Here is a 26,816-nt window from a genome sequence, read left to right as displayed (position 1 = left end):
TCTGCATTCTTTGAAGGGAGCAACTGAAGAAGTTGCTCCCTTCTTCATTCACAGACTGCTCACAAACAATTTGTCTCCGGCTTCTTCGCAAAGATCTCTTTATTCTTCCTCGCCTGTTACCAGCCCGCTGATCACCTTTTGATCCATTGTAACAATGTCGTTCTCGTCCCTCTTTTTCTGGAGCCTGTGTCTGGTCCTCCTGTTAACCATCTTCGCAAGAACACCGCATGCCATACCTCTGTTTCCATTGCCCGGGTTTGAACTTGGGGCGTTCCTTCTTCTTCTCCTCTTCCTCCAGTTCTAAGACTGAACAAGAAAAGAACTGAGCAAGACCTCGACAAACAAGGAAAACATCATCACGTTCTGCTCTCTGCCATTCTTGAAAAGCTTGCCACGCCTCAAGCCTCATCTCCTGGTCCTCCTTGTCTCTTTGCACCCATTTGTCTATGTGCTCTTCCACGCCCAGCCTGCTCAACTCGAACTGATATCGCATAATCGGGTTCGCCTGTCGGTGTAAAGTGGTCACTGGAGAGTGCAAACTAGAGCTCCTTACCGAAATCACCGTAACATTCATAATCAACCCATTGGTTATCTCCTCGATCACCTTGGAACCTCTGTATATCTTCCTGACTCGTCACCCGACAGTTCCCTTGGACTTCAAACCTTCTAACCTGGATCTTTGTGCCGTTGAAGACAGCGAAACCACGTCCCAAGTTTCTCAGATGCACCAGCCCCACTCTCTCGATCTACATTCGGCATCGTCATCGAGGCAGAGGCAGCGATTTGAGGGATTACGCATAAGATATGGACTATGGCTCCATAGGGTCTGACGCTGGTCACCTGAAACCGTTTGAGCCCGAGAGACAGACTTTCTTTCATCTACCAACACTGATACCACTTCTCCTGGAACAAGCGTTCTCTGTGAGGACAACGTCACCGGCAACCTTGACATTGCTTGGACGTTACATGACGCATGCTGCGTGCCATGCGTTTCCGAATCCTGGCGTGGGGTGAGGGTATACAAGAGATTCAAACGCTGTAGGCAGACCTTACAGCGTGTTGCTTGAGCTGCAAGATGCTGCAGTTCATGACCTTCGGATCTCTCATCACGTGCGCCTGTTGTGACAGTAACTTTGTTGATATGACTAAGGGGAACACACCAAGGATTGCCTAAACTTGAAGTCTGTTATGGACCGTGAGTCATACAGCCGGCTCAAGATATTGATCCTGGGAGGGTGACAGCTGATTTCAGAATCAACGTCTCAGACACGGCGACAAGTTCACTTGGCATCATAGTCCGTCATCTGAACAAGTTTTGAGGCTTCTATCGCTCAAAAGTTGCGTTCACCTCTTTCACTGGCTGTATCTCTTTGCTGAAGTCGAAATCTCCCAAGGTTTCAATCGCTCGCGGGGCTAACGATGGAGAAGCACGCACCTTCATCTGTCGGATTCTCAAACATTATCTTCATTTTTTCCAAAAGCTGATCGCAAGTCAGAGCGTTGTTGCCATCCTGTTCATACCATACCATCTTCAGGTTGTCATGAGCCATGTCATAGTAGTGTGTGAGGTTCTGGACGATAGCTTATCATAAGTGATACGCATGCGAAGGGTTGGAGGACCTGGGGTAGTTCTTCTTCGGGCCTTTTCTGCCAGTTCGTTCGATTGTAGCGATACTAAAAGAGCATCAGGGTCGTTGATGAAGTCCATGACTCTGTTACATGACAGAACTCGCAGTTGACGAAATCTCCACACCCCAAGATCAACCGGTTCTCTTCGTACTGCATGCTGTCAGTCATGCAGGTCATTGGCGAGGAGCAATCAGACCGAAACTTGATGATTCTTGTACTCTTCGTCGGTGATGAATCGGTGATACTTGGTGGGCATGTCCTCTAGACTGACGAAAGTGGCAATCAACCATGATTGGTGCTCCGTCAGGGTTTTCCCTTCATCGCACGCCACAAAGGCCTCCCGAAGTTCTTCCATCGTCGGAAGGTATTCTTTCATTACATCTCCGCTGCGAGAGTTGTTAATGGTCACTATGCTATTGAGATGAGCACAAAACAAATTACACTCGCTTCCCCTCGAGATCCTCTGGACTATTGAAAATAATTGAAGACCTCCGGATCGGAGGAGGAGGAGGAGGATGGCGAGATTTCGCTTCCTTGACTCTCCTTGTTTTCCTCATCCGTTCTCGTCTTCCCAGCCTTTTCTTTACAGCGACTTGTGTTTTCAGCTTGCTTGCTTTGCGGAGTGGTGTCGATCGAGCAGGTGAAGTTTTCCGCGGTAGGGCAGGTAAAGTTTTCTTCCGCAATGGCATCGACTCGTTGCTACTCATCATGTACAACATCATGACAAGTACAACAGTGAACCTCGGTCCCTTACAACGCATCTTTGTGCATCAACGGTGTTCCAGCGAGGTCTGTCGTGAATGGTACAATCCGTTCACCTCCAAGTCTTCGATGGAAGAAGATTCATCGAATTGATTTCATGTCAACTCTCGCAAAGAGCATATCGTCTTCTCTCGTATTCCGCATCATATCACACTCAGCATCTTCCTCATCCTCCGCCGCCATCACACCTGACTCCAAGTCCTTGCATTGCGACCACACAAGACCCAGAGTAACATACCACCCCCTACCCAGCAATTTTCAAGACCCACCCTTATTTTTCCTCTCTGTTACTCCAGGAATGTAGGGGTAAGGTGTGCTACCCCCATGGAGCACGATCATGACGAGTCTCATCACAAGCAGAGCAGGACAGGAAGGGGGGGGGGAAGTATAACGCGAGAGGTTAAGAAGGGGAGGGGGGGGGGAGCGGGGAAGAGGAGCGATGGAGGGCAGACATGGAGGGGAGACATGGAGATGGAGGAGGGAGACTTACAAAAGCTCAGATCCCCTCACGGTTCCTTGTCCGTACCTGTCGTTCTGGTTGTTGCCGTCCTGATGGACAAGTTTCAACATCGAGACGCATACCTTGAGAGGAGCTTCTCGGTGGGTGTTCGCTCCACGGAGAACAAAGGAAGTCACCTGGTTGCTCTGAAGGCCTTCAGACCAGGAGGTAGCCGCTACCCGCACAAGTCCCCCTTGTCACCTTGTTGCTTGCAGACACGGTTCTGCGATCTAGGCCGTATGCCTTCGAGATTTTCCCTGAGCTCAGAGAGGAGCGATGCAATGAGTGCTTCAGGAGGCCGGCAGAAGGAATCAGCCTGCTCCGATGCTCCTCCTGCAAGATCACCAGGTCAACCCCTGGGGACGAGGGGGGTATGACGAATGTACAGGTATTGCGGCAAAGAATGTCAAGCGCGAGCATGGAAACGAAGTCACAAGTACGAATGCTCATTGCAGGTCATCTCTGTGCGTTCAGATGCGCTTCATGCTGATGCGGCACAGCGCGAGCTTGAAGACAGATTCGGGTCTCTTCCCTCCAGCGTTTACATCGATGTTACCATCATTATCCGAATTGCGATCTTGCTCATGAGCGGAAAAGCTGTAAATGCGATGAGTTCGGACGACTATGTTCAGGGTTGATAGTACAAGTATGCATGTTTCCTGTCCAACGATCTTGCGCAGACCACGATGACGTGAAGGCGATGATAGATCACATGGCTCAGATGAGAAAGTCGAATGCACAGGAGTTTGCGGGGAACCAAGGCAAGGAAACAATCTCATTCTTTCACTCCTCTCGTAACTGTGCTCTCAGAAATCGTCAGGATTGCAGAACATCTGCTTGACATGTTGCAGGCGCGGTCGCCCAAGGGGCTGGACTGGAGCCTGAAACCAACGTGAGAGGAAAAGAGGGAGGTGGTAAAGGGATGTCATGAATGCACTAGAGAAGAAGAGCTGCTCAAAGTCCTGTGCAAATTCGCATGCAACAACTTCTCGGTAAGGAGATGACTGCCTGCCGTTCACCCTCCCTGACTCTGCTGCCCCTCCCCTGCTTGCTTCTTCGCTGCCTTGCTCACAGCATGCTGCTCGGCAGATCTGGGATGATCTCATCGTCAGCCATGGCATGGGAGTATATCCCCTTGGAGCGATTCTCAACCATTCGTGCAAGCCCAACTGTGTGATCTATTACCACCCCGAGACGCACGAGCAGGTCAGGGTGTGGCTGCTGCGAGACTGACTGACATCTTGTTCACTTCTTCAGGAGTTTCGGTGCATCGAAGACATTCAAGTCGGCGAAGATATATGTCACTCGTACATCGGTGAGGAGCCTTGATTAAGGCATGCCATGACATGTATTGATTCCATACGACATGACATGTATTGCTCTTAATTTTGATGTTGATGTGGATGTTGATGTTGATGTTGATGTTGATGTTGATGTTGATCTTGATCTTGCTGATCGACTGCATCAGATCTTGCGGCAGTTTCGAAGACGGTGAGAAAGCGACATTTCTCTACTGAAACGTGATGAACCCTGATATCTCCAAAGAGGAAAGAGAAGCTGCAATCGACCTATTACTTCGATTGCGATTGCCAGTGCTGCAAGTTCCCGGAGGAACTAGACAACAAGTTAGTCAGTGTTGCCCGCAAGTCTTCCCTAACATGTACCTGCAGATTGGGAGCTCGGGATGGTAAGGTCACAGAGAAGTGCGACAGAGCAGCGGAGGTCAGTCGGGCAGGGTCTCATCTCCGCTGACAAGCACTGAGGACTACTTTACAGCTGCTGGCAGCTGCTGGCTCGAGGACGGAGATCGAGCACGCACTGAGCAGGTGGCAGGGACTCGCGCTTCCTTCCCCTCGTTGATTTGTGCCGGCAGGTTGAAAGATCTTGACGAGAATGTGCTGGCGGACAGAGGAAACGTCGACCTTGACCGTCTATCCGTCAAGTCAAAGATGCTTCAGGTGTCCTCTTGGTCCTTCCTAGTGGCCTCATGCGCTGTTTCCTGCCCGATCCCAGAATCAACCTTCCTCCTTCCTCCTCCTTCTTCTTCCCGATCCTCCTTGCTTCCCTCCTTCGTCTGCGCATCTTGCCTTTGTTCACCTCCAGCGCAGGCCTCCATCGAGCTCGGAATGATGGACTCTGCGATTCGAGCGTGCAAACAAGTCGTGGAAGGCTACCGGGGGATCTACCCCCCTCTACATCCTCTGCTGGGACTGCAGCTGTACACCCTTGGAAACCTGCTGGTAAGACCTGAGCTTGGCAGCGTGGGCGAGGAGAGGGAGAGAATGATTGAAGGAGGAAGAACGAAAGGGGAGGACTGACAGAATGATGAGGATGAGGATGAGGATGAGGATGAGGATGAGGATGAGGATGAGGATGTTGATGATGGGGTAGGATGGGAGAATGGTGAGGAGGGTTGGGTGGATGTGCAGAGGAGGAGGAAGTAGACTGAACTGTGCGAGTCAGTTTGATGATGGCCGCGGCGAAGAAGCTGCGGATGTTCTGCAGGAGGGGCAGAAAATTCTCCTGGTGGCTCCTGCTGCTTTGCTGGGTTCCAGTCTGACAGTTGACACAGGCAACTCACGATCGTCGGAGCACGATGGTGCAGGGGATCACCGAGCTACTGGCTGAAGCGAGGAAGGTCCATAGATAGATGGATAGGAGGATGGATAGCTTACACGCGTGAGTTGAGGAGGAGCGGGAGGAGGAGGAACACTTGGAGGTTCTGTATATAGAAGGAGTTTGGATTAGCGGCTAATCGTGCCGTTAAAGTGTATACCGCAGATTTCAAAGAATAATTTCATCCCCGTAGAAATATCCTGGAGTATCGCGTTCAGGTTCAGAGTAGCTACACCCCCCTTCACTTCCTCTTCCACCCCCCCCCCTCTCCCTTCCCTTCCCCCTCTCTTTCTTGTCCACCTCCCCCTCTTTTCACCTGCTGGCTTTCGCATCTTGACTGAATCCTTGAGCGAGTTTGCCAATCTAAGCAGGAGCGGCTCATTGTACGCGTTTGCCATGAGCTGCAAGACGAAATCAACCAATCACGATGCTCAGAATTCCTTCTTTCACTCCCCTTGGCTCAAACGATCTCCTCCTCCCCATCTTCTTCCTCCTCCTCCCCATCGTCTTCATCCTCCTCCCCATCTTCTTTCTCCTCCTCCCCCCTTTCTCTTGTCCACCTCCCGATCTTCTTGTCCTCTCCACCTTCGCCATGGTAACCTCCTCCTTCGCCACTCCTCCTCCCCGTCACCTGGAAGCCTATCGGTTTCATTTGCTGATCAAACCCAGCAGGGACGGAGATTGCAGGCAGACCGGCGAAGTTTGCAAGGCTAGAGAACCTGTTCGAGCAAGTGACTTTACAGTCCATGTAACTCCCCACTCCTGCGTCCTCCTACTCTCCCATATCCTCTCTGCACTCCTCCCTTCTCCCTCGTACCAGCCTGCCAACCTCTCTCCTACCCTTGACATGCTAATCCTTCGTATCGCACTATCTTAAAGCATCTCGCCCTCCTGGCTATCATTCTCGCTCTTGTCTCTTCTCTCCGCACCTTCCAAGTCTTCCCAAGACTTGCATGTCCAGTTCGCCATGGGAAATGGCTTCAGCCCTCATGTCAGGAGCCGTTACGGCGCATCTGATGAAAACTCCTTCACTCTCGACCACCATTCCACACCACCTTCCCCTTCCTCTCTCACACCGAGGCAAATATACAATCTCCCTCCCTCCCTCCCTCCCTCCCTCCCTCCCTCCCTCCCTCCCTCCCTCCCTCCCTCCCTCCCTCCCTCCCTCCCTTCCTCCCTTCCTCCCTCCCTTCCTCCCTCCCTCTCTTCCCATGTCCTCCTCCTCTCCAAGATCCGGAGGGCCAGAACTCACGTAGGGAGAGCAAGGACGTCTACTTCTTCAAACATCTTCCTCATCTGCTCGACCGCGAATGCTTTGACCTGTCAGCTTGTCATCAAGGAAGCGAGAGAGGTTTTCCACCTTCTGTGCTGCAATGTAATCGTATGCAGTGCATTGTTTGCAAACGTTGAGCAGAATCTCATTCTCCAGCGTGAACTTTCCCATGGTTTTGCTCTTTTCACTGCTTAACAAGCATCAGCAAGACGGCAGGTAGGCAGGGGGAGAGAAGCATCACATCCTGTTGTTCTTCTCGAACATTTCAATACATTGCCCGGTCTCAGTCGCAATGGTCAGGAGATGAGCAAGCCGGATCGTGTCCATGTTTGAGATGACGACGTCTTTGACCTGTCAAACTTCATCTACTGCGTCTGCTACACAAGCAAGTTGCTGTGCCTGTGCTCCAAGCTGCTCCAGCGTTCTCACTTGCTGGTAGCAAGCCTGGCGGGCAATACATCAACGGATGGCGGAAGGGGAGGGATCTCAGACCTCGACTATCGGTGGGTCCGCATGCTCGAAGAAAGACTTGAAGATTCCGATTCTTACGCCTCCTGCCATCCAGGTTGGGACAGGGCTCATGCTAACTCAAAGAGACTGACTGAGATTCGTGATCTTCTCAAAGCCAGAGACATGCGGCTTTGGGGTCTGCATGCAACCAGAGTAAGCGTCTGCTCGACTTACGAACATCATCAATCACAATCAAAGAGTTTCCCGCCGTCGGATCGTCGCCGGATACCGCAAGGTACGCAAGGGCAATGTCGTAGATAGTCGCGCCAATGGGGCCAATGCAAACAACCGAGTTGTCAACAATCCCTGACCCCTGGCTATCTGTCAGACTTGCTCGAGATTCCTCCTTCCTCCCTACGCTGATGTTGGGGATCCTGCGATGTGTCGGCTTCAGCCCGTAGACGCCGCATATACTGGCCGGTATCCTGACCGATCCTCCTCCATCGCCTCCGAGTGCGATGGGCACTAGACCAGCTGCTACAACAGCAGCCGAACCTGCAGCTCCAATTTCTGCTCGGCAAGAAGCAAAGGGCAAAAGGAGGGGAGGGGGGGGGGGGGGGCTTGACCTGTCGAAGATCCTCCGCAATAGGCGTTGATGTTATGAGGATTCCTGAAGGGACCAGCAACGCTGCTGGTGCCGAGGGTTCCAAGTCCGAGCTCATGCATGCCTGGTTACACCGTAGTCAATATTTCTCTATCCCATTCTCCTTCTCCTCCTCTCGCTCTCCCTCCCCCTCCCCCTTTGTCTTCTCCTCCCTTCTTCCCCCCCCCTGCCTCCTCCTTTCTCGTCTCCCTCTTCTCTGCTCTCACCCGTCTTTCCCACAAGGATGGCTCCTGCTGCCTTCATGCGTGCGATGGGAGTACAATCCTGCAGCTGTACACCCAGGGCATCTGCCAGAAAGCTTCCCGGCAGCATCAGACAGTGAGATCAGCATCAACGTCAAGGCACCAGGTTCCGTAACTTGTCGTGTAGTTGACAGCGTTGAAGTTGTCCTTCACAGCAAAGGGAACACCGTCGAGGGGGCCCAGTGATTTGCCTTCTTCCCACCTTCGCTTGCTGGTAGCAGAGCTCAGATCGACCTCACACCATCTCAGCCCAGGTGGCACCTCTGGGAGGCTTGCTCCAGAGCATCACTTTCGTTGACCTGCAAGTAAGTCGTCAGACTGACTCATCATGAGCTATTCAGATACCTCAACAAATGCTCTGAATGGAATTTCTTCACCCCTCGCGCGTGTGATTAGTTCCAGGATGCGTTCAACGACCTTGAACATGCTCAAGAGTAGTTCAGGGAAAACGATTACCTGAGTACCTCAACAGGATCAGTGCAGCCAGCTTCATAAGCTGCGATATAATCGGATGAGCTCCAATATCTTTCATGAGAGTCAACCGTTGAATCACGCATCAACTTGGATGGACCTGAAGTCATTTGTGCTTTCCCGTTTATTGCTCTCTTCCTTTTGCAGCTTTGACAGCCACTCGGCATTCTTCATTGTGGAAAAGTAGGATGCCTCTTCGACTTGCTGCAAGTATAACATTCAATAGCCGCCATCCATCACCTTCCTTACGTGTGCCGTCGGGAAATGATATGGATAGAAAACGGCTCTTATGTTCAGACTGCCCGCAAGAGCTCTGATTTTGAAGCTTCCTTGTCTACACGATACAAAGTTTGTCACTGTCCTGCACAGATTGCGTGAGACCTTGCCTGTAGAGTAGCAAGGACTTCAAGAAATCTCCAATTAACGGTAACTGGAATCACCGAGCATTCAATCAAGGCCTTAAGGTGACAAGTACAAGAGTATCACGTTGAGAAGCTTTTCGAACAGAACAAGCTTCCAGCCAGCGCATTTTCTATCATCCCATGAGCGTCACTGCCCATCAATCTAGCAGAGTCAAACTCACGGGGCGACGAGGTCCTTTACATCGTACACGCCCTCCTTGGATATTTCAATCCTCGCTGTACAGCAAATCATCAAACCGTAGAAGGAGCAAATTCGGGTCTAAACCGAGGTTGGGGTTGATCAAGACTCTGCGATACAAGGAGTACGTCAACCCGCAGGCAGCACTGATAACGATGGCCTGTGTGGAAGGTCAATTCAGGAGCACGCTGTTCCGAAGGACATTGCGGTACCTTCATGGCAGGACCTTCCCTCATTGGCCATGTTATCAACGCAAAGGAGGATCCATAAACAAAGGCTTCCATAAGCACCATGCTGAAAGCCTTGGCAGCAGCCGAATCCTGTGCATGCTTGTCAAGCTCTACCTCGTTTCGCTCCTCTTGTCCTCCTCGTGTTCAATCTACCCTCTATTATCTTCCCAACCCTCGATTTCTTGTCCCTCTTTCTCGTGCTCCTCGTGCTCCTTGTGCTCCTCCTGCTCCTCCTGCTCCTCCTGCTCCTCTTCTTCCCCGTCTTGCTTGTTGTTGACAAACGCATGATTCCGGGTTTCGGGAGCAAACTGTTCCGCCCAGTACTACTGGAGAGGCGCAACCTTCTTGATGAGTAAAAAATTGAGGTGGACAATACTAGCTGGCATGCAAGGTGTCACACTCGACAAGTCCGCCTAGCTAAAGTAAATACCGATAGACGCTGGTTAGTCGTAGAACATTGAAGGGATGATGTAATAATTCACAGAATGCCTTCATGTTTACTTCTAATTCTGAGTTGAGGGGAGCTTGGAATGATCCTGGTCTATGTAGGGGGCCGGTATGGCAGCATTGGAGTTATCGGAGATGGACGAGCGAGGGAGGAGGAGGCATGGCGGGCTGAACCAGCTGGCATGCCCGGCTGTTCACCCACTTGTACATGCCGCTCTAGTAGCGTGCGTCCTCGCCTTCGGCTCAGCCATAGAGGTTCTGCCCGAGGTGAAGCTGGACGGTTTGATTAGGTCCAAGTTCCAGGGGAAGGTGAGGACTCGAGTTGTTCTCCTGGTGTAGAGAGACTTGAAGAGACGTTGTTCTATGTCCATCCTGACGTTCTTTCCTCAACAGGTCGCTGCTGTGACGGGAGGAGCTTCGGGGATAGGTCTATCACTCGCTCGACGATGCCTCAGGAGCGGAATGAAGGTCGTGCTGAGCGATGGGAACCCAGACTTGATCGACAAGGCAAGTCTGCAACTCAAGCAGGAGAACTTGGAGGGTTTCTGCACGCTGCGAGCAGATGTCAGGGATCCCGATGATATGGCGAGCGTCCTTCGATGTTGCCAGGTCGAGCAATGAGTTGCTAAGGTCTCTCACGCAAGCGCGCAGGAGAACTTCGGAAGAGTGGACATCTTCTTCAACAATGCGGGCGTGATTGGTGAGCCGGACAAAGGAGTTCTGGACACACCTCTAGAATCGTAACTCTCTCTCCTGTGTTGTTGCTGGTATGATCCGTGACTGTGGCGGAGGTGGAAGTGGATCCTTGACACCAACGTTGTCGGGTTGATCAACGGGATGCAGACGTTTGTTCCCTACATGGAGTGAGCCTCTTCTCTTGTCTTCTCTTGCTGTTGTCTGCTTACAAGGACGGCAGGAAGCAAGGGTTTGAGACGCATATCGTGAACACCGCCTCTGGGGCTGGTCTGTACAGGTGAAACAGCGAGTTCTGCTCTGCTTCCCTGTCGGGTTTTAAGGTTATTGATGCGTGATCGCAGTCAACACAGGGCGACTATGGGTCCCTATGTATCATCCAAGCACTGTGCCGTTGTACTCACTCAGGTGCGTCATGGAGAACTCAAGAGCATGCTCCTAACTGGCCTGGTGCAGGCCATGAAGGTAGAGCTGGCTCAGAGGAACAGCTCAGTCACTCCGCATCTCCTGTATGTTACTCGTGATGGCTTTCCTTCCACAAAGACTGAGTTCCAACAGTTGCCCCTCGGTGGTGGCGACGCCGCTGGTTCCCAACTCGAGGTTCTACCTTTCAAACATCCGAGCTCTTGACAACGAGCTGGACCCGATCTCGAAGCAGTTTGACGAGCGACTCAATCAAGACGGCATGACTCCTGACATGGTTTCCTCCCCCTACCCCGTTCTTGCACTGACCCGTCTGGCCCAGGTCGCCGACTTAGTGCTGCAGGCCGTTGTCGAGGACCGGTTCCTCATTATGACCCACCCCGAGATCACTGAGAAGAGGATCACCTCAAGGTACCATGAGCTCAAACAATCCCTGAGCGAGCAGCCAAACACTGGATATTAGCTGCTGCGTCTCCCTTATGTCTTTTAATTGATTACTTAGCTACGAACATACATGGCTGCGGCCTTGGCTGCGGCCTTCAGTCTATGATTGTGAAAGTCAAATCTTCAGTCTTGTCGTTCATCGTGTTCTTCTGATCTGTGAAGGCTGATTCCTGCACCTGCACCTCCACTAAGCTGTTTTTCGGGGCTAGAGGATGACCAGGAGCAACTTTCCCCATCCCTTGCGCGAGCATCAAAATCTTGGCGAACCGTAGGAGGATCAAGAAGAAAGGCAGCCAGAAGAGAGCGACAAGGAGGCAAAGGATCCAGAGGCCGTTCAAGGAGTAGGAGAGGTTGTTGCAGATGGGCTTGCGGATGGCTTCATAGAGCTGATTGTAGTCTGCACACGAGCCAATGGTCAAGAGCTCGTCTGCTATCTTGTTGATCTCAGCCTGTGCCTCACTCATCATGAGAGTGATGTTAGACTCCATGTCCGCCGACTTTGTCTTGATGCTCGACATGCCGTCCTTGGTCAGTGACAGCGTATGCTCGAAGGCGTCGATGATAGATTGGAGTTCGTTCTTGTAGATCTCATAGTCGTACACCACTTGCGCTGGGGTCTGAGCCCCACCCCAGAAAACATCGGAGGAGCAACATCCTACTTGCGTCTGCCCAGACTGAGTTGAGATGTCAAACCCTGTGTAGAACTCGGACGTGTATTCTGTCAGGCAGAACTCCGTCATCGTTCCTGTGTGACCTGATGCTTGCCACCTGCTCTGCACTTGAGATGACTCATGGTACAGGTTGCACTTCGACAACAGTCCAAAGAGGTCCAGGGCCGAGTTCATGATGGCGTTGATGTTGGGGATGAGCGCGTTTGCATTGAAGCCATTGATCACTCCCCCGTATTGAAACTGCATGATTCCCTGCTGGGTCCCTGTCGGCATCGAGTCGTACCCGTAGTACATGTTAGACCCCGTCATGCGGCTCATGCTGTCGTAGTGGTTGGTGAATCCGGCTGTCAAGGGCAAAGGTAAGACAAGTGGACGGGGAGGGGAGCTAGCTTACGTGTGAGGTCTCGGTATGCCGTGTTTAAGTGAGAGAAGAACGTCGGTCCCACCCGATTGGACGCATTGTACTTCTGCAGGCGGTTGATGATGCCTTGTCTATCTACACCTCCGATGTTCCAGACGTACCCCTGTGGGTTTGTCAAACAATTTTGAAAAATCGCAATCAGCGTCTGATTGATCCCCGAGATGTTGCCATTCGTGCTGAAGGTCTTCAGAAAAATTGAGGCATCGTCGCCTGTCTGTGGGATTCCTTTGCAGAAATCGTTCAGCGGCAGTATGACAAAGGACCCGAAAGCAACAAGTGGGAAGTAAAAGAATGTACAGAGTGCAACACCGATTGTATATGTACTGCAAGGATCTGTCAGAGGTGATTCTGCGGGTAAAATATCATCACCAGAAAACTGATCGATGGCTTTTTCTAAAATACGCCGGGAAAACAAGAGCCAAGCCCAGAAAGGCAGAAACCCAAAGAAATACATACATGACAGGCCTGCAAAACATTGTCAGCAACTACACAGCGCCGCAAATCAGACAAGAACGTACAATATGCCGACGATAATTTGCAGGAAGGATATCAAACCATCAAGCCCTGTATTGATTGAATCTATCCAGGCACTCATCTCGCTGATTCCATCTTGAAGCTGCAAGATGAGAGCGTCGATGTCAACCTTGATCTCACTTGCAGGCAATGAGATGTTGAGCTTCAGCAACTCTTCTCTCGACGGCATGTTCTTCAAGCTGTCATTCATAGCATAGAAATATTGGTAACAATCTCGGCAGCAAGGGCAAGCCAGAGGTGTCGAAGAATAAGTCTTCCGTTGAAACTGATGCTCCGAACAGGTTGGAGATCGTTTGCCATTGGTCAGGATACTTCCGTGTCCATCGCTGTAAACGTGCTTGCCCCTGGGAGTCAGAGAGACGCTCTCAGTTCCATCAGGTTTGATCCACACCATCAGGTCAACATTGTATCTTAATACTTCGAAAGAGAAAGGATCCAAATAAACGCAAGGGTTGGACATGTTGTCGCTGCTGACATTTGCACGTACACCCTCGATGAAATTCTGGGCTTGCAAAATCTGTGAGATAAGGATTGACATCTGTAGAGTTGTGTACGAGTTTAGAGATATGAGATCTGATAGGCCTGACAATCGTTTGTTGATTGTGTTGAGTTCGTATTCTGAGCGGACTTTCAAAAGTTCAGTATTGTTTGACACACTTTGAGCAAAAATCGGAGTTGCTTTCTTTGCATTTTGCAGGTTGTAGATCGAGGTGGTGATGTCATGAGCCGCTTGAAGGTTGATCTGATATCCGATGGCCGTCATAGCCCTGGAAAACAAATGCATTACACACCCTTCAAAGCAGAGAAGAAGTAAATCACATCAGGAGGCCCACGAAGACGACCACCAAGACATTAATTTGAAACTTCTCGTCCTGCTTTCTTCTCTTTGTTGGAAGGGCTCCCCCACACTGGTCTGCCCTACAAGGCCATCGACCAATCCAAGCGCAGCAAGGGAAGAGCCTCGCACAACCGAAGCCACAGCAAGTGATCAGCAGGAAAGTTGATGCAAACAATCCAAAGATGCACTCATACACCAAATACTTGAGCGAAGTTTGTCAGAGTCAAACTTGCAGCAGACTTAAAAGAACTCACATCAAAGTACAGGCAGGCGTCATGATGTTCTTTTGCATAGCTTGACGTCAAGCACGCAGTGATAGAAGCACTGTTCATCACGTCGTGGAAGAAAGCTCTCGGCGAGCCAGCATACAGGTTGATCTTTGGATAGCCCGTCCTGTGGAGGTTGAAACGTCACAAACGCTTGTTGACATACAGGGCCTGACTCACGGGGAGTACTGGGCAGTGATGAGGTACTGCTTGCTTCTCATGTCCACCTGGAATTGCGATATGAACGAGGGGTCGCTCACTACCGAGAAAACGTTCTCAAGCTTGTAAGAGCTGTTGACTGGGTTGCTCCTGACTTGAATCTGAAAGGCTACAAAGATGCTGCCAGCCTGAGTGAGATGCCTTCTGCTGCCAGAGGTTGCGTTCGGTGCTGTGCAGATATCGGCACTGGTTGTGCTTCCCCCTGTACAGGTGAAACCTGATTCGATAGTGCACATGGTGGAGCAACCGTCGCCAGAGAAGGTGTTTCCGTCATCGCACTGCTCTCCATTGTTTCTTACACCTGAAACAACACAAGTCAGCAGGAAGACGGATGGTTTCAGTTCAGGTTGTCACCATTCCCACAGAGGTTTCCAAACGTGCTGTAAATCAGGTTGCGGCACTGCAGGTAATCGTAGCTGCAAACGTTGGTGATGAAGATGCTGTTGATGTCAGCACAGCAGGCGTTCGATTTATCCAGCAGCTGATTCAGGCTGACGGTGATCGAGTCGCGGATTGACTTCTCAACCGACGCGGTGACATCTTGAGGGTTGTAAATGCCTCCAATCTGATGGAAAGTGTGAGGACTGTGCAGCGAAGAGGTAGAGAAGGGAGAGACCTGTAACTCAGCTACGATGGTGTCGAGCAAGTATGCCTTGGGAAACGAAGTCATCAACGGTATTGCAACGGATTGACCAAAACTTGTGACTACATTTGGTATCTTCTCTGGTGGTTTGGTGATGTTCTCAAACAGTTTCTGGGATCTGACCAGTTGTATTTGAGCGAACACGTTCATGAACATCAGCAGCCACAACAATTTCCTTCTGTTGCCTTTCAAGAGCATCGTGTTGATGATGGAAAGCTCTTTGTCTTTCCACCGCATTCTTACACGTTGGTATTCAGATACCTTGGTTTGAATTGTAAGTGCCGAACTCTCAGCATTCTTTCTGACGTCGAAGTCTCATCTCTTCCTCTCCGAGTGACTATGTCACGCTCTCCCAGCATGGCTTCTTCTTCCCCCCCGGCACCGGCATTGAAGGAGCCGGCCTACCTTATCCATCTTGAACGTCCCTACCAATTCCGATTTCATCGATTTAATCCACAAGATATCCAATTTTCCTGCTTTCAATCGGTTCAATTCAATCACTCGGATAGCCTCAGCAGGGCCCTTGTCACCGTGGCACTGCCAGGGCACAGTGTCCGGGTGGCCCTGTAGCATGATCCCGGCACCGGGCAGTGATGACTCACTGCCGGAGTCAACTTTTACTACTCCGTTCACGTGTGTAGCTCCTGCCGGGCCGAGCACTGAAACTCTCCTGTAAACCAAGATGCCCCTTGCCGTAGTACGTCTTTCTAGGCGGCAATGTCGTACGTGTGACTCAGTGACGAAGCCTGGAGCCTCGGAGGCCGCGCCTTCCTAGCCCGCAGTGATTGCACTGCCGCAACTGGCCACTGTCTTTCTTCATATGATCGCACAGCGGCGCCCGAGTCAGGCAGGGCGCATGCGGCATGGCCCGCGGGGCCCCGCGGGGGCCGCCCTGCCTGGCCGGGCACCGTCGGAGAGCCGCTGAGCCTAGGCTCGGAGTAACTCAGTGACTGAGTCACTGTCCGCCGACGGTCTGACATTGTCGCACGCCGCCGGGCCGGGCCGGCGGTACGGTCCGAGACTCATCATGGCAGTGATGGGGCAGTGCTCCGACACCGGGCACTGACAAAGGGGTAGAAAACCATATAGAATCCATGGGTAGGGGTAGGCAGTTGGTTGGAGAGTGCAAAATTTGATTCGTTCAAAAGAAGGCGTGTGGAAAATGTTGGGACAGGAAAGGGAGCTGGTAAAGATGGTGTGCACAGAGTTCGAGGAGGAGATCGTTGCGAGTCATAGGAGGCAGGACGGAGACAGAGAGCTGCGCATGAAAGAGGACGCCAACGTCGAAGATCTTAGGAAATTCGTAATAGATCTCGTCAAGGCGCCGCAAAACTCGGGCAAAGCGCAGGACCTTGAGCTAGTGAGTGCTATCAATGCTCTTGCTGTCAGACGGATGAAGGAGAAGAGTGCCAAGTCTGCACAGAAGCTACTTAACATGGCCATCTCATTCCTCGGCTCGGATGATAGTAGCGATGCTAACGAAAGTCTGTTGAGGATGAAAGCGATCACGCTGAATAACAATGGGTGCGCGGCAAGAAGGTATGGCAGACTTTCTGCGCCGTTCGCTCGTGATTGTATGCATCTTTCTAGGCTGGGAGATGATTCCTTGGCATTCCATTGCTTCAAACAAGCTCTGAAGCTGAACCAATCCCTCCGCAGCAGATTGATTGGAAGACTGAAAGTGAATTATGCATGCATGTTCCTCGTGGACCCTCTCACTCTCATCGCAGCAAGATCGTGAGAGCTCTGCGAGACTCGTCGGGCCCAATGCTTGCGCTCCTCTCCTCAACATTTCCATCCTGCAACTTCAATCAGGAGAGATCGAGAGCTCGTTGGACCATGCGCGGGAGGCTCTCAATACTATATGGGAGGTGACCAGCCATTGGCAGGTGGAAGCACAGCGGTGTTTGTACCATCCCTTGACGTATGTTTCACAGAACGCTAAGGAGAGGATAGACATGCTTATCTGTACATACCGAGTTTTGAGCATCGCCTACCTCAGGTATGAGATCAACTACTGTCGGGTCGTAGCACGTGCTGATACCTTGGATGGAGGAATGGCGATGAACAAAAGAGTCAGGATGCTCTGGTGTGTTTGCCTCTTGTTCGTCTCGACCTGCCGTTGTTGTGATGGGTGCTACAGGAATCAGCACTGTCCACATGCAGCATGTACTACGGAGAAGACAGCTCGACGCTGAAGAAGCTGAAGGTGAAGGGTTTGCAGCTAGTGCAAGCGAGCTGACAAGGACTGCAGGATTGGAACGACTCACTGCACCTGTTCCGAGATGTCTGTTCCAAGATTCATGAGGAGCAGCCAGAAGATGAGGAGTTGGGAGATGAAGATGAAGACAAGGGGGTTGGACAACTTTCAGAGAGTCAAGGTAGAGCAATGAAATTTCTTTCCTCTGCCCAGTCTGACCGCAATCGCCCCTAGTGCCGAGTCATAACATCCCCCAGACTCCTCCGAGGGACTTCTTGAAAGTCTCACCTCTCCCGTCAAAGTCTCGAAGGAGATGGATCTTCGATTCCAACCCCGTGATGAAACAACTTCAAAGGACTCTGCTGGCTGTTGTGACATGGAGGTACAGGGAACAATCTATGACAGCCAGCTTTTGTCGAAGATGAAAAAGGTGTACTCTCTAGCTTGTTTTCTCATCGTCATCGTCATAATTACCACCATAACATCATGATCTTCGTCATCATTTCGTTCTCCTCCTCCTCCTCCTCCTCCTCTTCCTCCTTACCATCACCACCACCACCACGATCACCTTCACCGTCGCCACCATACCTTATTGTGTCATTTCACTTGTTCATTCTGTTTCCAAGAGCCTCTGATCTTGAACCAGGGTGTGTTGGAATGCTCGACAGGAGCAGAAGGTTTCTCCCCGACCTCACAAGACCATTCACTCGTCAACCTCATTCGTTTCCCCCGCACCCCCGAGAACTGGTGAGAGCCGAAAGAGCTTTGAACGGCCCGTTTGTTCTCGTGCTCAGCACGAGAACAAACGCTGTCGTTTGACTTCATATCCTGTCGTTCTCCTTTTGGTCTTATTGAAAAATTTTCTTGCAGTGAGAGGAAAAGACTGAATTGTAGAAAGACAAGATTTCAGACTGAAGACAGTATGCTCTTAGCCCTTACCTCCCCTCTCGTGCTCTTTTCTCTTCATTGCTCCTGCTCCTGGTCCTTCCACGAAGTTGGTCCTCCTTGGGTGCATCCGCCGCCGCCACCACCACCACCTCCTTCTCCTCCTCCTCCTCCTTCTCCTCCTCCTCCTCCTCGTCTTACTCTTTCGGCAGACCAGCCATCGTCTCGGGACGTGAGAAGGATGCTTCTGAGAGCCCAGGTGGTTGGCTAAGCCCTGCCCTGTCGCGCTCACGATGACGGTCTTAGGGGTTTGCAACTCCCAACGCTAAGGAGCGAGTGAGAGAATGGATCGTCAACAACATCGAGGAAGTTCACAAGGACGACGTCAGAACTCGCCATGTCGACTTGGAAGAGGAAAGAGCCTCCCAGTATGCCCATGACATAGCTGGTGTATCAGTCCGTCAATACGCTGAGGGAGCAGCGATGAAGGTTCAGCTTTCCTATCCCTTTCTCCCTCTCTTCCTCCTCTGTGTTTTCTTCCTTGCTTCCATCCCCTGACCTTTTCCGCTCCCTTCTTGTCTTGTCTCCTCGCCTCCTGTTCTCTCCGGCTCACTTAAGACCTGCAGCAGCACTTGGATGCTTCGGGTGCGAGCGACGACCATGAGGAGTGTGCTGTGATACGAACAACGGGAGGCAAGAGATGCCTGCCGTGCGTTCCCTTGAAGTTGCTTGAGAGCTTCAACAGCGCCAATGAGGGAGAGGATGGAGGAGGAGGAGGAGGAGGAGGAGGAGGAGGAGGTAAGCTGGTAAGTCCACCTGCTGTGAGCATGAAAAGTCCCAACTTTCGTCGGACGAGGTTCAAGTCTAGCAGAGGAGGCTGGTTGAGAGAGGTGTGACAGTGATGGGAGGAATGTGGGGAAGCGAAATGAGAAAGAGAGGGCGGTGAATAGAATCAACGTGAAGGTGAACGGCAATGGCGCAGATTATGATGGCTAAGAAGAGCAAACACGATTGTTCCGTTTGCCATGAATCATCACGTTGAGGAAGAGATCGGATAAATATGACTATTGTTATGTTGAAATTGTTGTATCTTTATACATTGAAAGGTCTTGTAAAACGATCTATCGAAGTCTTCACCCTAATACCCCTTCCTCCCCTGTTTCTCTTCATCACTGTTCTTCTCTTTTAATTCCTCTTTCGCTTCCCACTCTTCTTTGGTTTCCCAACAAACTGCAAGACAAAATCAGCAACAACTTGCACATGGTTGCCATCTACCTTAGGTATCTCCAAAACATCGCCATTGCTATTCACGATCGTATTTCTGCAAGTACAGCAACCATCAATCGACTTTCACAAGAACACACAATGCATAAAAGAATACAACACTTTCATCATAACAACGACAACATTCAACTCCTGCAAGCATCAGGTCCAGGGAGCAAGAAAGCAGCGTGTTTAGTTTGAAGGACATGCTCAATCACGACCGCAGACTTGATCTCACCCGTAGATCTCATCGGCCTCTGCTAACTCCTGTTGACAGCACAGATGTCAGTGTGCGATAACCATGTCCTTTCCTTCACCTCGTCCGAGAGGAGATTTCGGATCTGCTCCTCCCGAGCATACAGCGAGATGAGAGTGGCCGAGTTGGTTTCTAGCGAAGCCTTGCCCAGCACATCCTTGTCGTGATCCGAGGTGATCACCTTCACATGGTTTTGATCAGATTGGTGACGTAAAACAACTCCGCTAAACATCTTTCCTTTCCCCTCCTTTTGGCTGCTGGCTTTTCGCTTTTCCCTCCTCCTCTTCTTTTCCTTATCCTCCTTTCTGCCTTCCCTCTCCTCTTCTCGTTTTCTTTGCCTCTTTCATCCTCTTCCCTCCTCTCCCTCCTCGGCCCCCTCCTCTGCCCTGCTCTTGCCCTTGCCCCTTGCCCTTCCACTGCCTCTACCCGGATCCTTCGTCATCATCTTCCTCCTATCTTCCTATCTATTCCTCATAGCTCCTTCGAATCGTTCACCTTCTCCATGATCGCAGACCCGACGGGGACCTTGAGAGCGGATTTCAACATCTGCCGAGAACGAGCGCGTGAGAGATAGAAGGAGCGGCAAGTGTGAAAACCTTGAAGCAAGAAGCCTCGCCGCCCTTGTCTACTTTCGATTCCTTAAACGTCTCATCACACAACACCAGCCCTCCGACCGGCAGCATGTTCTCTTCCTTTTGTACAGATTTCACTGCAACAACAAGGGTTCAATCACTGTTGCAAGAAACTTCCGAACATGATGTAGAACTGATGAGAAGGTTGGCAGACAATTGCCGTTTTAGGAAGCAAGGAAGAATCAAACAGAGATTGGATATGGCATACAAGTTGCACATCTCAATGACAACGCAAATCCATGTCTGAACTGGCGGACATGACATGCTTCTTGATGTTTTCTCACCAGCTGATATTCTTGCGATGGTCACTTCGGTAGACTCAGTTTGGTCGTTGAGAGCGCAAACATCCATGTTCAGCCCCTGCCCTTCAACTCTTACATGCTGACCACCGCCTTTCCTTGCTCGCTATCACCTCAAGGACCGCTCCTACTATCCCATCCCTCCTCCACGATGCTGCGAGAACAGAAATGGTCAGTGAGCAGATGCAAAGGAAGAGAGAATGTTGAGATGGTCAGAAGGAGCAAGCAGAACAAAAATATTAGAACATGATGTGCACAGTATCTCAACACGACACGGACAAGAAACAAACACGTCGACAAGATGTTCGAACAAGTCGACACTTTGTCGATCGTTTTGGAATGAGATCAAGCATGGAGAAGTGAGATCTGGATAGGATGCAGCGACAGGGAACAGTCATACAGAGCCGGCTGATCCACCTCCTCACCTCCGCTAGAGAAGATTTCGTCGCTAGTTGAGTACCTGACCGCAACCCTCGTTAGGTGAAGGAGAGGAGAGACTAACTTGATTTCTCTCACTTTGCCGCGTTCTTGTCCTCTCCAAACAGAAGCTCTCCCTTCTGTATGCAACGAAGCTCTTACAATCGCTAGTATCCTTGCGAAACATCCAAGGCACCTTGTTCAGGACCCCGACCCCCTTGTTGAAGATCAAACATCTGCCGACGACACCGGTCATCCATTCTCCTCTATGCATGCAGTAGTTAACCTGTCCTCAGCAGAACCCAATCCTCCTGCGCAGTGCAGATGAGAAGGGGAAGAAGGAGGGACTAGAGAACAAACCAGCAACGCCTCCGATCTTGTTGGCAAGAGGATAGGAGTCGTCGAACACGTCGATCACCTGAGCCATGACAGGAAGCGCATTAGCATGGAGAGAGAGCAAGGGATAGTAGAGTACAGACCTTCTCTAGCGCTCCTTGCGATGATTGATGGCCAAACATCACCTTACAAGCAAGATCATTGTCTTCAATGTCAACTCACATCAACTCACCATGTTGAGGGAGTGAGAGTCGTAAATCCCCTTCAAACCGCCTTTGAACGCCCATTCTGCTCCAGAAGCTTCAAAGGGACGAGAGATGGGAGGAGCAGGAGGGGAGAAAGACGCTGACAAGCGTTGAACGTGACACCAACTCACCTGCAGACGTCCACTGAGAGGCTTCATTACCAACGTTGAAAGGAACGACTCTCAGGTTCTCTCCCTGCCAACAGCCTCATGAACACAAAGAACAACCAGCTCCACATGTCAAACTACCTGTATCAGCGTTATGCTCACTCCTCCCTTGCCTTCATGCCCCTCGAACCCAGCCACAGTCCCTCCCACCACCTGCCAGCAGCTTGTTAGATGCCAGCGACCTCTGCTATGTCACTGACATTCACTCCGTCCTTCCACTGCTTCCCTCCAAACATGGCGAAGCTCCTCAGAACACAGGGAAGAACTCTTCCGATCCTTGAGCCAGAGGTCAGACCAGGCATGTCCACACGACAGTAACCCACCCGTCTCGAGCGTAGTCAGAGGTGAAGAAGACGATGGCGAGGGAGGGCACAGCAGGAAGGCCTTCACTGTTCTTCCTCCAGGTCTTGGTCGCGTTCTGCATCGCCTGCTCGACAGCTTCGGAGAGCTGCTCCGAGAACCCAAACCCTGACCCCATCACAACCTCCGCCCGGTCACCCGCGAGCTCCTGCGAGCATGTGAGGAGGAGAGCGGCCAACGTCACGACGACGGAGGTCGTCAGGCTCACCTGCCCTGGTCGAGGAGCCTTCAGGAACTTGGTAATGTCTCCAAACTCATCTGACTGTCTGCCATCCATTCTCAAGCAAAGTCTCCTCGACCTCCCGATGCTCGTCGACCCGTGGGGCGCTGCATGCCTGCATGTAGAGAGAGCCGCATGCCTGCTCCCTTGTCCATGACGCAGCGCCGTGCTCGAACAGAACCCAAGCTGATGATCGCCATTGCGCCATTCTGTCGCCGCTGTTCCGCTCACACAGAATGCAAGTAAGATACTGATTCCCAAACGCATCTTGTGGGCCTGAAACCTGGAAGTTCGCGATCAGGGTGAAGACATCACAGACAGGAAGTATCCCAGTTCGTTATGGTAAGGCAACAACAGTTTCGAGCATTCCTCGAACCATTGATTCTACACCCATATCTAGATATCGTGTCCTGCTAGACCTTGACTCCATTTTAAGGTCTTGCTCATAACAGCTTTTGGCTTCTCATGACTGATGGAGTCCTTTCTGTTGTTCTGACAGTCAACAAATCTATCATCCCAAAGACTTGCAGAGCCTGTCCAACTCCTCCATCAAACAACTCAATGGCATCCAACACAAACATGGCTCGTGCGAAATCGCACCTGCTGCTGTTCTGCTTACACGAGGTCGAGCTGGTGCACTTGACCCTCAGTGTTGTCATCAAGCTTCCTATCCTCATACTTGCTTCTCCTCTTCTCCTCTTCTTCTTTCTCCTCCTCCTCTCTCCCACTCCTCCCTCTCCTACTCATTCCTAGTCGGACATGCGCTACCATCTTGTGGGGGCCGAGATGGATTGGCCGCCCCAACCCCTACCCCTATGGACCATCACCCTACTGTCCACCTTCCGCATAACTATAACCCCTCCTTTCTCGCATGTTCTCCAATCTAAGTACCCCCTCATTAAATGACCCACCCTGTGCAGCCGGGGCTTTCGCCGGACTGCGCGGCCCGGGCATCGGATCGGACTCAGCGGCCGGGCGCCGCCGGGGGTCACCGTGACCGGGCCGCCGGACCGACGGCACTCAGCGGCACGCACCGTGCGTCGACTGATCACAATGACTCGTGGCCCGGATGACATTGCTCCTGATTGTCCTCGTACTGATTTTTAACTTCACTTTGAGTAAAGAGTAGATCTGAGAACGGTCGGACCCCCTAAGTACCTTAACACTGTCGGATCCGACAAAGAAAGAGAACGGCCGGGCAACGCCGTTAACGGACTCCTGCCGAAGATGCCGCGGGGCAAGCCACACTCAGTGGTGCAGTGCAGCCGCGGCCCGCCGGGACTCCGGACAACTGCGGCTCCGTCGCCACTCAGGGACGATCCGGAACTTCGGAACTTGCGGCCGCAACACTGTGACTGGCGCGGCCGCCACCCAATGCCAGCACCGTCAGTGAGTCGGCGACGAGGCCCGGCCCGGCCGACTCGGATGATAGCCCGGGCCCGGGCTCCGATGATTTATATGATCATCACCCTCATCACCCATTCGATTCATCGCCCTCATATTTTAGTGCCTTTTCGATGTGGACCCCCTAGCTCATCTGGTATTTGTCTAGGAGGTGGGGGTGTACAAGTACCCTACCATATCCCTTTTACACCTCGGTAGAATACCTGGGTACTTCGAAGGAATAGAAGGGTTAGGATCTGCAAGGGTAGGGTAGTATGATGATCAGAAGATGGGGTGGTGCTAGTTTGGTGACGCAATGCCCGACGAACAGAAGGGGAGGGGAAGGGAAAAGGAGGGGAGGACGATGTTATAGAGGGGGCAAGAGGACACTGCAGATCCATGGCAAAGTGCAGAACTAGGATGCTAGCGTAAAACCGTGTCTGATCTTAGTGAGATGAGGGTCGTAATGACCGTAGAGAGGATAAAGAGGAAGGAACATTTGTGTAGGAATGGTAACGACGAGAGAAAAGATGGTTCAAGGAAGCATCAGTGGGACTCGAAATATTAGAAAGAAAGTTTGAGATTTGGAGTATTCATAAGGAACGCTCCGAGCTGGAATTATGAATTCAAAAGAACTATCGTGACCGGAGAGAGGATCTAATGCGGCGGTGATGTTGTAAGTTAACGCGGTTCCACGATGGTTCGGATAAGCCACGTCTCCATGCTCACATACGATGTGGACAAGTGATCTTTGCTCTTTCAACAGGTCTGAACAGCCTGGCATGCCTGCCATTAACGCCAAGAGGAAGAAGGTTGCCCTCACACCCGAGGCCAAGAAGCAGATTGAGCAGGACGCGTTCAACTCGGTGCTGGAGAAAGACATCACATGCAACGCAGCTCCCATGTGCTATCCTGTCATGAAGAAAGACGAGAAGGCGTCCAAGGCCGTCAACGGGAAAGGCAAGTCGAAGACCCCGAGCAAGGAGGAGGGGAGCGAGAGCAACTCCAACGCTGCTCCGACGTTCTGGTCGAGGTTCACTCGCAAGGAGTACGATAACGACAGCAGCCTTGAGACAGGACGCGGGAACAAATTTGTTCCTCGATCGATCCGAGATGCTCGCGAAGATGCTGTCTGCAAGATTGAGTGCGAGGGGAGGAACGGCAGTGGTTTCTTCGTTCATTACCAAGGGCACCTGGCGGTTCTTACGAACAACCATGTGCTACCTACCCGCAAGGTAGCCAGCATTGCAGTAGCAATCTTCCAGGCAAGGATGCATGCTGGTTTGAGGTAGAGGAGCTGACATGGGGTGCAGACTGTGCACAAAGGGAGCATTGAGATCTCTCTGTACCCCCAGCGACTGTGGCACACATCCCCGAAGGAAGAGCTTGACTACACCTTTGTTGCCTGCGAGTCGCCGACGGGTGTCGAGGTTGAGTCTGTTGGACTTGCTGTGCACGATTCCTTGTCCTGCTGCTGTTGCTGCTTCCTCTTTGGCCTCTAGCGAGTTCTTCCCATGCTGTTGTGTTTGTTGTGATGATGTTGTAACGCTCGATTCCTCTTTTCAGCCCATCGATCTTGATGCATGGAGCAAGACCAGTGCGCAGAAGGTGCGAAAGATCTCATCTACCTCCTCTTCGTCCTCTTCCTTCAACCTCCTCTCCCTCCTCCCTTCCTCCTCCTTGTTCTCCGCCAGGTCCCTCCATGCGCTTCCTCTTCCTCTTCCGCCTCTGCCTCCTCTGCTATCGCCTCCTCTCGTCTCCTCCTCCTCTGTGTTTTCAAACATCCCCTCATGTGCTCTCTGCTGTCTTGTGACGGGCGAGCAGGGAGATACGATTGTGATCGTCCAGCATCCGGAAGGAGGAGAAAAAGCCGTGGCGAGTGGCCCGATCTGCGCCCTCCAGCCTCCTTACCTCACCTACGAGGTCAGAGAGAGTGTAAGGGCGAAGATGTGATGAGAGAATTGAGGAGGAAGATAAGGAGAGGAGGAGGGGAAGAACAAAGAGGATAAGGAGGAGGAGTATGGGGCAAGTGTGGCGAGTCAAGGGTGAAGGGTGAGGGGGGTTGACTTGTGGATGAAGGTGGATACGGCTTCGGGATCCTCCGGCTCTCCTATCTTCAAGGACTACGAGCCTATCGCGCTGCATCATCGAGCTCCTCGGCCGGACAAGCAGGAAGGACTATTCCTGTCCATGTCTTGCAACGCTGCGAGGATAAAGGTGAGGGAGGAGGGAAGAGGGAAGAGGGAGGAGGGAGGAGGGAGGGGGAGGAGGGAAGAAGGAGGAAGGAGGAGGGAGGAGAGAGGAGAGAGGAGGGAGGGGAGGGTGAAGGGGGGATACCTGACAACAGCAGCAGCATACCAACAAGGGTGTTCTACTGTCTTCGATCTTGGAGAGTTTGGAGTCAAAGTTGACGCCCAAGGTGAGGGACGTTGGTGCAGGGGCGATGGGAGAAGGAGTGGGGGAGGTAGGGAGGGGCACCAGGGGGATGAGAAAGCCTGGAGGGTATGCCATAGGAAGAGTCAAGAATCTGAATGAAGTCAAAGATGATGAGAGTTGAAGATGTAGATGTAGATGTACATGTACATGTAGATGTACATGTACATGTACATGTAGTTGTAGATGTAGATGTAGATGTACATGTACATGAAGACGTAGATGTACATGAAGATGTACATGTACATGAAGATGACAGGATAAATTTGTCCTCATGTTTGCTCGATGCAGGACGCGAAAGTGAAGGCAAAAGCCAAGGAGATGTCAGAAGCAGAGAAGAGCAAAGCAAGCATACTCGAGAAGCTGCGAGTAGGAGCGGCCGTTTGTGCGGCGAACAGAAAGCAAGAGGGAAAGAAGAAGGAGAAGAAGGAGGAGAAAGCGGGTTGGAAGATGGGCTGCAGCGCTTCTCGGAAGGAAAATGGCGTGACAGGAAAGAAAGGCAAAAAGAAGGAAGAGGAGGAGGAGGAGGAGGAGGAGGAGGACGACGACGACGACGAAGAAACTGGACGGGAAAAGAGAATGGTGAACGGAGAGGAGGAAGACACAGAAGAGGAAGAAGGGCATGAGAAGGATCAGGAGGAGGAAGAGGAGGAAGAGGAGGAAGAGGAGGAGGAGGAAGAGGATC

At 51.6% G+C, this 26,816-nt stretch overlaps 8 protein-coding genes across 8 annotated transcripts in view; 4 read left to right on the top strand and 4 right to left on the bottom strand.

The window, feature by feature from the left end:
• Window positions 1-202: 202 nt before the first annotated feature.
• Window positions 203-2,622, bottom strand: GUITHDRAFT_164768 (hypothetical protein; the record flags this gene model as incomplete). The annotated part of the gene is made up of 14 exons (XM_005826993.1): window positions 2,071-2,622; window positions 1,826-2,015; window positions 1,720-1,779; window positions 1,621-1,674; window positions 1,527-1,571; window positions 1,436-1,481; window positions 1,349-1,413; window positions 1,054-1,116; window positions 938-1,000; window positions 841-879; window positions 672-746; window positions 554-604; window positions 361-505; window positions 203-306 (listed from the first exon to the last, which is right to left on the bottom strand). The coding sequence occupies exons 1-14, from the start codon at window positions 2,388-2,390 to the stop codon at window positions 203-205; spliced, it is 1,320 nt and encodes a 439-aa protein (XP_005827050.1). The 5' UTR covers window positions 2,391-2,622.
• A 234-nt stretch (window positions 2,623-2,856) lies between these two features.
• Window positions 2,857-5,699, top strand: GUITHDRAFT_164767 (hypothetical protein; the record flags this gene model as incomplete). The annotated part of the gene is made up of 17 exons (XM_005826992.1): window positions 2,857-3,058; window positions 3,106-3,238; window positions 3,279-3,345; window positions 3,391-3,523; window positions 3,571-3,651; window positions 3,701-3,782; window positions 3,831-3,882; window positions 3,965-4,096; window positions 4,148-4,205; window positions 4,359-4,381; window positions 4,436-4,515; window positions 4,561-4,612; window positions 4,667-4,716; window positions 4,764-4,848; window positions 4,999-5,130; window positions 5,354-5,416; window positions 5,463-5,699. The coding sequence occupies 17 exons, from the start codon at window positions 2,857-2,859 to the stop codon at window positions 5,538-5,540; spliced, it is 1,503 nt and encodes a 500-aa protein (XP_005827049.1). The 3' UTR covers window positions 5,541-5,699.
• Window positions 5,675-9,722, bottom strand: GUITHDRAFT_113807 (hypothetical protein; the record flags this gene model as incomplete). The annotated part of the gene is made up of 19 exons (XM_005826991.1): window positions 5,675-5,706; window positions 5,823-5,907; window positions 6,138-6,225; window positions 6,436-6,519; window positions 6,759-6,826; window positions 6,867-6,966; window positions 7,021-7,130; window positions 7,272-7,333; window positions 7,382-7,427; window positions 7,480-7,799; window positions 7,856-7,957; window positions 8,100-8,191; window positions 8,239-8,346; window positions 8,397-8,434; window positions 9,093-9,138; window positions 9,190-9,244; window positions 9,294-9,366; window positions 9,419-9,526; window positions 9,609-9,722. 19 exons carry the CDS (start codon window positions 9,720-9,722, stop codon window positions 5,675-5,677), a joined length of 1,731 nt encoding a protein of 576 aa, XP_005827048.1.
• Window positions 9,723-10,018: 296 nt separating this feature from the next.
• Window positions 10,019-11,462, top strand: GUITHDRAFT_113806 (hypothetical protein; the record flags this gene model as incomplete). The annotated part of the gene is made up of 9 exons (XM_005826990.1): window positions 10,019-10,192; window positions 10,277-10,492; window positions 10,535-10,623; window positions 10,675-10,746; window positions 10,800-10,856; window positions 10,921-10,984; window positions 11,033-11,085; window positions 11,135-11,276; window positions 11,322-11,462. 9 exons carry the CDS (start codon window positions 10,019-10,021, stop codon window positions 11,460-11,462), a joined length of 1,008 nt encoding a protein of 335 aa, XP_005827047.1.
• Window positions 11,463-11,471: 9 nt separating this feature from the next.
• Window positions 11,472-12,271, bottom strand: GUITHDRAFT_154229 (hypothetical protein). Its single transcript, XM_005826989.1, has one exon. It carries the CDS (start codon window positions 11,959-11,961, stop codon window positions 11,539-11,541), a length of 423 nt encoding a protein of 140 aa, XP_005827046.1. The 5' UTR covers window positions 11,962-12,271; the 3' UTR covers window positions 11,472-11,538.
• Window positions 12,272-16,197: 3,926 nt separating this feature from the next.
• On the top strand, window positions 16,198-19,116 carry GUITHDRAFT_113804 (hypothetical protein; the record flags this gene model as incomplete). The annotated part of the gene is made up of 13 exons (XM_005826988.1): window positions 16,198-16,574; window positions 16,626-16,716; window positions 16,766-16,906; window positions 16,973-17,059; window positions 17,179-17,244; window positions 17,290-17,416; window positions 17,470-17,570; window positions 17,624-17,667; window positions 17,882-17,982; window positions 18,333-18,382; window positions 18,427-18,609; window positions 18,747-18,829; window positions 19,020-19,116. 13 exons carry the CDS (start codon window positions 16,198-16,200, stop codon window positions 19,114-19,116), a joined length of 1,548 nt encoding a protein of 515 aa, XP_005827045.1.
• Window positions 19,117-19,305: 189 nt separating this feature from the next.
• Window positions 19,306-23,086, bottom strand: GUITHDRAFT_143018 (hypothetical protein; the record flags this gene model as incomplete). Its single annotated transcript, XM_005826987.1, has 22 exons — window positions 19,306-19,350; window positions 19,396-19,441; window positions 19,622-19,650; window positions 19,701-19,820; window positions 20,135-20,185; window positions 20,236-20,348; window positions 20,556-20,631; window positions 20,684-20,724; window positions 20,996-21,030; window positions 21,087-21,127; window positions 21,184-21,253; window positions 21,274-21,298; window positions 21,348-21,405; window positions 21,467-21,508; window positions 21,556-21,623; window positions 21,700-21,763; window positions 21,817-21,888; window positions 21,936-22,011; window positions 22,059-22,243; window positions 22,304-22,361; window positions 22,395-22,598; window positions 22,935-23,086. The coding sequence occupies 22 exons, from the start codon at window positions 23,084-23,086 to the stop codon at window positions 19,306-19,308; spliced, it is 1,671 nt and encodes a 556-aa protein (XP_005827044.1).
• A 1,394-nt stretch (window positions 23,087-24,480) lies between these two features.
• The window catches only part of GUITHDRAFT_113802 (hypothetical protein), a gene marked incomplete at both ends in the record, with an annotated part of 5,371 nt that continues 3,035 nt past the window's right edge, over window positions 24,481-26,816 (top strand). Inside the window, 8 exons of the mRNA XM_005826986.1 lie at window positions 24,481-24,979; window positions 25,025-25,128; window positions 25,265-25,306; window positions 25,523-25,633; window positions 25,778-25,915; window positions 26,052-26,117; window positions 26,423-26,573; window positions 26,622-26,713. Coding sequence (XP_005827043.1) covers window positions 24,481-24,979; window positions 25,025-25,128; window positions 25,265-25,306; window positions 25,523-25,633; window positions 25,778-25,915; window positions 26,052-26,117; window positions 26,423-26,573; window positions 26,622-26,713 — 1,203 coding nt within the window. The remainder of the gene's footprint in view (window positions 24,980-25,024; window positions 25,129-25,264; window positions 25,307-25,522; window positions 25,634-25,777; window positions 25,916-26,051; window positions 26,118-26,422; window positions 26,574-26,621; window positions 26,714-26,816) is intronic.

The sequence above is a fragment of the Guillardia theta genome (assembly GCF_000315625.1).
Source record: "Guillardia theta CCMP2712 unplaced genomic scaffold GUITHscaffold_70, whole genome shotgun sequence".
In the NCBI taxonomy this organism is placed as follows: Eukaryota; class Cryptophyceae; order Pyrenomonadales; family Geminigeraceae; genus Guillardia; species Guillardia theta.
Note: the sequence above shows the minus strand (reverse complement) of the source record. Positions and strands in the feature narration are given on the sequence as shown.

Excerpts from the sequence above, each read along its gene's own strand:
- GUITHDRAFT_154229 (XM_005826989.1), bottom strand. The coding sequence starts at position 11,961 with ATGTCGAGCATCAAGACAAAGTCGGCGGACATGGAGTCTAACATCACT.